The 8,676-nt window shown below is 42.8% G+C and overlaps 1 protein-coding gene across 1 annotated transcript; it reads left to right on the top strand.

Annotated features, from left to right (window-relative positions):
• The first annotated feature begins 4,081 nt into the window (after window positions 1-4,081).
• LOC132249389 (uncharacterized protein K02A2.6-like) lies at window positions 4,082-5,479 on the top strand. Its single transcript, XM_059724424.1, has one exon. The coding sequence runs from the start codon at window positions 4,082-4,084 to the stop codon at window positions 5,477-5,479; it is 1,398 nt and encodes a 465-aa protein (XP_059580407.1).
• Window positions 5,480-8,676: the final 3,197 nt, after the last annotated feature.

Raw genomic sequence — 8,676 nt, 5'->3', positions numbered from 1 at the left:
TTGATGATATGCCTAAATGTGCTAATTGAACTAGAAGGTCCAGGAACAATGTTTTTTTTTTTTAATTAATATATTTGATGTTCTAGCTCAAATCAGCCAAATGAGTTCCAAATCATATTGATTGAGCAGAACTTACTCATTCCAAAAAACATATTGATTGAGCAGGCAGAGCTCAATCGTTCTAAACACCATGTATGGCACTACAACCAGTGAGCATCCTCCATCCCAGGTTCTCACCCTGGGACTTCAGATACTCTCAAATCTTTTGTCAGGCATCCTACATGCAGGCCCAAGCCTGGAGATCTTGGGATTTGCATGCCCTCAGATACTACAGGCAAGCATCCTCCATCCCAGACTCTCTAGTCCAAGACTTCAGACACTTCCTACACATAATCTTAGCCCACAAGAGGTCAAGAGTCCAGGAACAATGAATGAAAATCAGATGAAGGGAAGGGAGAAGTAGGAGAAGTCTATGTCTGCCTTGCAGGAGAGAAAGGAGAGGTTTCCTCTGCTGGCATCATAAGAGAGTGATGCTAAGTTCAGAAAAGTTATGGAGTAGTGCCTTGAGTTTAGAAAAGTTGAAAACCATTGGAATAGTCTATTGTCATCTTTTTGATAACAACCCTTGAGGGATTTGATGACCGACCAAATTCTGCTTCAGTCTTCAGTCTTTTTTTCTTTGACTAAATAATCACAGTTTTTCCAACCTCTCCTTGTAAGTCATGTTTCCTAGACTTCTAATAATTTTGTTTCCCTCCAGGGTACTTTCTTGAAGCTTGGTGACCAAAGCTGACCATTACACTCCAGGTGAAGTCTTACCAATGCTGAATGGAGTGGATGAATCACTTGATTTGTAGATAGAATTCCTGATGATACAACCCAACATGATGACTTCCCCCCCACCCTCCCTAGCAATAGCATGCCATTGACTCATTCATATTGCTGCTCATTTATGTTCACTCATTTGCTGTTTTCTGTCATTTACAAAGTATATAGTCAATATAATTCTCAAGACCATTAGTGGGGATATTAAAGAGAGGACTTTGAAATTAATACTATTTTCAACTAACGAAATGATTTAAAGATAAATCCAATACAGGCCTAAGGATAGGTGCTTCGGTGCCTAATGTTTAGGTGCCTGGGGCTCAATCTAAAATGGACCTCAGCTTGAGGGGCTTGAAACTAAATTTCCCATCTCCCGAGACAATGCCTTACCTACCAAGGTATAGTATCAGCAAAGCTGAATGGGTTACCCTCATGTTAAAGCTCTGACATGGGGGGAATAGCCACAACTACATTTTGTGAAGTGCTTTATCTTGTTGAAGAATGGTCATTATATCTATTAGATTAAGTCTTTCAGGGCTTTAAGTGCCACTCAGCATAGTTTCTGAATCCCACTTTATTTAAGTAGAAGCAGAATTGTAGATATGTGCAGATCATTCAAGTCAAACAGGGATCATTTAATAAATTTAGGTGCTTATGGGATTATACATTTGCTGAGAATGGTTTTATTTTGAATCCCAAATTTGGGAGCGAGGTATCTAACTCCTGTTTTAGGATCATAAGTTATTTTGGTTCTGGTCCTTTGTGTAGAGCAAAGCATAGGGTATATAGCATCTATATTTTCTGTGATTCTCCAGTATTAGAAGTAATATGGTCAGATTTGTTAGCTACTTGTAACATTTTCCCCCAAAACCCATAATGATCATGAATGTGCAATCAATACTATATGACAGAAGGTTCAAACTTCAGTTTTCCAGTGACTTTTGCAAGAAAATGCTCCAATATGTAATGTGTCCATATGAAATAGAATTCTAAGCATGGTTTCTTAAGCACAGTAAGCAATGATGTGCTACAGTTACTCTATTAATATTTTGTCCTGAAACTAATGATAAGCATATTCTATATACTTCTGCTGAAGACTCTCTGCTGGTCATGGATAATCCTATTATTTCAATAGTCTGTGAGGCTGCAGAGATTTGTATAATAAGCCCAGGAACCTTGGCTTTTATAAAGTATTGATTTTCCATCAAGCAATAAAATATGGTGGCCAGGTAATGAAATGCTTATGTTAGTTAATGATAGTAGAATGATACAAAGTGGTCCCACTGAGTTCAGGGGCTTAAGGCCTACTTGAAATAGTTATGAGCACTTTCATCTTTCATTTACATTGGTACAGTTCCACTGATGTCAACTTCATTGACTTATTCCACAATTGGCTCTTAGAGTCACACCTAATTAACATCTAATTTACAGTCTTCTATATTTTACCCTTAAATTGGCACTCAAGAGTCTAAGAAAGTGTATTTTTTATGCTGAAAAGTTAGAAAAGAGAAGTGTATCAATAAAAGCAACTAAAAGAAAGGAGTCTGAATGTGTAAATTAAAATGTGCCACCTCTGTACTTTAACTTACACTTGCCTCAGATATTCAGCATGCATCTTAAACCAGCTTGCTTTCCCTCATACTCATATGTGGGTGAGCAGTTCCAAGGGAGTCTGAGACCAACAGGGCCTAAGTGATTACAAGGATGTTAATTATGCCCCTCTTCATATCATCTTTTTTACTCCTATATTTTGTTTTATATAATGCAGTGCTCCTTGTGTAGAGTGAAAGGATTTTCTGGTTTGTTTTTTGGGGGTTTTGGGGTTGTTGTTGTTTTTTTTTTTTCCCCCCAATATGCTAGTGTACTGCATATTGGTACATATATTGAGCTAGACAAATGTGTACTTGTTGTGTCTTATTGTGTGTTCCTTGTACTGTCCCATTAAGACCAAAGCTCTCATGTTCAGCAATGCAGGTTATGTTGCTTTGCAGCAGTTTTGCAGCACTGGGGACTCCATTTTCTCTGCTATGAGGAGCCACAGGCTTTCTTGGTTCCTCTCCCTCCACAGGACTGGATGGGGTGAAGTCAGAGGCAGAGCAGGTATAAGATCTGTATACATATACTGATGCAATTATTAAGATCCACCCTGGATATAATTTCAGAGAGTTATAATAATAAATAACTTATAGGTCAACACAGGGGTGTCCAAAGTGGTGTTGTTGAACTCACAACATTTCATCTGGTGACGATGATGGGATTTTTTTCTGAGAATACACCCCTAGATTGTGGGACAACATTCTGAGACCAACATTCTGTGGCCGAAAATTGATACAGAATTAGATCAGCTTATCATGCAGGGGGTCCTCGAGCCAATTGTACATACAAGCTAGGCCACACCAATTGTTCCTGTTTTAAAACCTAACAACAGTGTTCACATCTTTGGGAATTACAAGTGCACTGTTAATAAAGCACTTAAGCAGGATCTGCACACAGTGCCTGCCATTAACCAGTTCTGTCTGTTCTTGCAGGAGGGAAGGATTTTGCCAAACTTGACCTTGCTCAAGCCTATCAGCAATTGATAATGGATGACAAGCCTGCTGAGGCCCAAACAATAATTACCCACTGGGGAGTATCTGTGTCAAGCACCTCCAGTTAGGAATTTCTGTGACACCAGGAATTTTCCAGCAGTTCATGGAAAAAATGCTAGCAGGAATTCCTGGGGTTGTTCCATACTTTGATGATATGTTGATTATGAGGCCATCTAGAGAGAAACTCACTGAGAGACTCAGAGAGTTTTACAGATAAAGCAGGTATCAGAGTAAAAAGAGAGAAATGTCAACTGGGAGTTTCCAGTATCAACTTTCTGGGATATCAAATTGATGCTTCTGGCATTCACCCAGTTGAAGACAAGGTAAAAGCAATACATGATGCCCCTATGCCAAAATGCAGACAGGATCTTCAAGCATTTTTAAGATTTCTCAATTTTTATTGCATCTTCTTTAGAGACAAAGTCACCATAGCAAAGCCCCTTCATCACTTACTGGATAAAGGAGCTCCGTGGAAGCAGACTTGCCAACACAATGAAGCCTTCCAGGGCATCAGGAAGTTGCTAACATCAGACTCTGTCTTTGTTCACTATGATGAGTAGAAGCCACTGTCCATTACTTGTGATGCCTCGCTGTTTGGTGTAGGCACTATCCTCTGTCACACATTGCGTGATGGCACGGATGCATCCATTGCTTTTTACTCTAGAACAATGACTTCAACTGAGAGGAACTATGCACAGACTGATAAAGAAACACTGGCAAACATTGCAGGAGTAAAAAAAAAATCACAATTATGTTCATGGCCGCAAATTCAAAATCTGAACAGACCACAAACCCCTTCTTGGAATTTTACTATGGTAAAAAGAACTCCTCCTATTTTATCTCCCCATATGCAATGCTGGAGCATCATGCTAAACACATATGACTATACACTTATGTATAAATCTGGGAAAATGATTGCAAATGTTGATGCATTGAGCCACCTACCACTACAAATACCTGACTGTGCTACTCCTCCACCAATGGAAGTCCTCATGCTGGAATCCGTGCCAGAAGCCCCTCTTCAGGCTGATCAGATAGCATGGATGACTGCAAAATACCTTATCCTTGCCCATGTCCTCAACTGGGTGCGGAGGGGCTGGCCTGCAGACAAATTGGCTGAGAAATTCAGGCCATTTTCATCACATCAACATGAGCTGTCTGCCCACAAGGGTTGCCTCTTGTGCGGAAGTTGTGTCATAATTCCAGAAGCAGGATGCCAAACCATACTGACAACACTGCATGCAGCACACCTAGGCATTGTAAGGATGAAAGCGCTGGCTAGAAGTCATGTATGGTGGCCAGGTATGGACAATGACATAGAAAGGGTTGTGAGGGAGAGCAGCATTTGTCAAGCAACCCATCATAATCTACCAAAAGCACCAGTATTCCCTTGGGAAATGACAAATTATCCCTGGTCATGCATCCGTATTGATGTTGCTGGAACTTTTCAAGGTAAGAACTTCTTAATTGTTGTTGAGTTGTACTCCAAATGGCTTGAAGTGATTACTGTCTCAACTCTTACATCAACTGCCACTGTAACAACTCTCTGTCAGCTGTTCGCAACCCATGGGGTGCCTGACACTGTTGTTTCTGAAAATGGTAGTGCATTCACCTCAGCAGAGTTCCAAGACTTTGCCAGCTGCAACCTCATTCGAACTGTTTTCATTGTTCCTTGCAGGCCACAGGCCAATGGGCATGCTGAGCGAATGGTGCAGACTACAAAAGATGCACTGAAAAGGATCATTGTAGGAGACTGGCCTACCAGACTGACCAGATTTCTGTTTGCTCAACATGTAATTTCTTGCCCTACAACAGGGTCCAGCTCATCAGAGCTTCTTATTGGGCATCATCTCAAGACATGCCTTGACCGTGTTAACCCAGACCTTGTGAGAGACATGCAGTTTCAGAAAGATAAGGATTTGGACTTTGCATTGGCATCTGGTACCTTATGTCTTTTCATCCCACAAGAGACTGTGTTTGCTCAGAACTATGGGACAGGTCCACAGTGGGTTCAATCTAAAATTGTAAGTGTCACAGGACCCATATCATACATAGGTCCAGACTGACGACAGACAAGTTTGGAGACGTCATGTGGACCAGCTGTGTGGGCGCTCTCCTACTGATAACCCTACACATGATCAATATCCAAGTACCAATCCACCACTGACAGGCATGGATTCACTGGAGAAGTGCCTGCCTGTTTCCACCAATGCAAACCCTTTGCCATCACCATCAGAAGGAAGCATCACTATTGAGTCTCCAGATAGGCTGACAGGGCCATCATCCACTGAACCCCTCACTGAGTCTGGTTCTATGAAAAGACCACAGCGGAAGTGGAGTCCTCCCAAATGTTTGGCTAACTATTCTGTCTAGGAGGAAAGGGTGTTGTTTCTTATTGTGTTTTCCTTGTACTGTCCTTTAAGACTAAAGCCCTCATGTTCAGCACTGTGGGGTTCACTTTACTTTGTGGCAGTTTTGCAGTACTGGGGACTCCATGTTCTCTGCCATGAGGAGCCAGAGGCATTCTTGGTTCCTCTCTCTCCACAGGACTGGACTGGGTCAAGTCAGAGGCAGAGCAGGTATAAGTTCTGTATACATATACTGATGCAATTGTTAAGATTCACCCTGGATATGATTCCAGAGAGTTATAATAATAAATAACCATTAGTTCAACACAGCAGTGTCCAGAGTGTTTTTGCTGAATTCACAACATATCAGTATTTCTCCCCTGTTAAATTCATCAGTAGACATCTGCATGCTGTACAGGTTGTAGACTCATTCAGGAGCCTGGAAAATCCATTAGAATATACCACAAAAGAAAGTTGCTGGGTATAACCTTAGGTTTTAAAATAGCCAAAACCGACATTAGAAACCCCTGGGATTATATCAGGAGGAATGGAGTTCCTGAATTCTGCAATTGACCTCTGTACTAGACTCTGGGGCCATGAAAAAAGTTGCACTGAAACAGTGCTGGAGGTCTTGTTGTTTTTATCTGGAGCGAGTAGAACATATGACTTTGTTTTTAAGGAAATGTCAATTCTGTGATATGCTGCTAGCTACTATCACATATCACCAAAGTGACTTTTAGAGCAATACCTTACATAGCTATGTTCTGGGAAGAGCAGCTCCTCACAAGATGCTTAATGATTGAGGCAATATTTCCTCAACTGACAGGAGGCCTACATATCATCATTTTTAATGCACAGCTGTAAAACAGAGAATCTTTTGTAACAGAACACATGGTGTGACTGTGTGTGTGAGTGTGGTTAGCAGAAACACTTTCTCTCTTATTTTTTACACCCAGGATGAGAAGTGAAGCGTGAGATAATAAAAGCTAGAAATAGCTGAATTGGAAATGCTGAGGTCTGATTTAGGTCAAGAATCAGAATTAATCACTTCAAAGTTCTACCATTCAGCTGTGTCTAAACTTTTGATTCAGATTCGGTCAAGTTACGGCTTGCTTTGATAAATGTGTAATATTTTAGGACACTAAGTGATGGTGATATTGTTATTATTTACTGTGTGTTGCCTCACAAGTAACATAGTTGTACATGGCACTTCAAAAAGAGAGTCCCAGGTGCTTGCCCTGAGGACTATGCATTCTACTGAGAATTATTACAAAAGAAAAGGTAAGAGCAGTAACATAACAGGCCATTTGATATGTCCTCTTCTGTCATTCCAGAGACTATTTTTAAAGCTAGTAAGAGAAGGATATCTAAAATTATCAAATAGAAAGGAACTGTGACTAGTGAACCTTAAGGCAAGGGTGTGCAAAATACGGCTGACTACCTGGATTCAGCCCACCGAGGGATTTTATCTGGCCCACAACAGGTCCCTCAGATCTACCTGGCTCAGGCATGGGGGTGCAAACTGGGCCATGGCACATGCAGCCAGTCCCACCGGCCCTGGGCATACAGCAGGGCTGGGGTGGTATGGTAGCTGGACTTGCTTCCCGGCAGCCTTCCCCCACAAAATGGTGGATCCTTCCAGCTGCAGATGCCAGTCTCCTCTCCCACCACTGGATCCAGTCCAGCTGCCCTGGCACTCTGGCCCATCTACCTTGCACACATTGCTGGAGGTGTTGGATGGAGTGGGTGGGCAGTGTCTGCATAAAGAACAGGGCATGTTTGACTGGGAGGATGGGATGGGGCTGTGGGTAGGTGGGTGGGTGAGTGAGGAGCATCATGCAAGAGCATGGTGGGTAGGTGGGGCCAGGACTGGGCTCAAGACTGTAGGGTGGTGACAGTGTGGCATTGGGGCCTGGGGCAGAGCCATGATCCTCTTGCCTTACATCCCTCCAATGTGTGCTGGTTCTGTGGGCAGAGAAGTGCCTGCCTGTCCCACAGGTGGGAATTCAGAGGCCCTGCCTACACTTACAGACACCATACACCTGGTTCACACCCAGATGCCTCTCCCTGCCCACCTGCAGCCCCATCTCATCCACCTGGCCAAGCGTGCCCTGCCCTCATAAGTCCTGGACTGGTCTCCATGGAGACTGTGGGATTGCTGGACAGTGACAGTGTGGTCCTGGACCCAGCACGCATGGCCTGCTCTATGCATGCACCCACCTGTGGAACTGGCACCCATCACACATCACAGGGGAACGTGGGGAGCAGATCATGGCTCTACCATGGGCTCTGGCCCTTCATTGTCACTACCCAGAGATCCTGATCTCAGCCCCAGCCCCACCTGTCTGTCCCACTCCTGGATAACATTCCCCGCCTACCCCTAGCCACATTCACCCTCCTGGCCAAGCATGAGGCTGAGCCACTTGGGGACTTTTGATGAACTGTTTTGGGTGTATATGTGCGTGTGTGGGGGGGGGGGGTCTGACCCAGCCTCCAACGACTCATCAAAACTCCCTAAATGGCCCTCCAGCCCAAATAATTGCCCACCCCTGCCCCTGCTTCCTCACTTGATTTTAATCCTGTATTCACCAATTTGTTCATTATTGAAAAGAGCAACATTAAAACTCAATTCTCAGAGCTACTAAGAAATTATATTTGATCATGGATTCTGCTGTCTCTTGTAGCATGAAGTTATTCAAGCAGAATGATTTTGTTTTAAACAAGAAGTAGAAAAAGTGACAGAAAATAACACTATTTATTTTCCCTTACTGATGTATCTCAAAGTACTTTACAAAAGAAGGTGTATCATTTTATTCCCCTTTTTGCACATAAGGATGTTCTTAGGTATCACTGGAAAGTGAATCTGATTGGGGGGGCCTGGTGGCAATATGGTGGGGCTACTTGTAGAGGGGTAG

This window comes from Alligator mississippiensis, chromosome 1 (genome assembly GCF_030867095.1).
Source record: "Alligator mississippiensis isolate rAllMis1 chromosome 1, rAllMis1, whole genome shotgun sequence".
In the NCBI taxonomy this organism is placed as follows: domain Eukaryota; kingdom Metazoa; phylum Chordata; order Crocodylia; family Alligatoridae; genus Alligator; species Alligator mississippiensis.
The sequence above is the reverse complement of the archived record's forward strand: the minus strand, read 5'-3'. Positions and strand labels throughout refer to the sequence as shown.

Coding starts and splice junctions, on each gene's coding strand:
- LOC132249389 (XM_059724424.1), top strand. CDS start 4,082: ATGACTTCAACTGAGAGGAACTATGCACAGACTGATAAAGAAACACTG.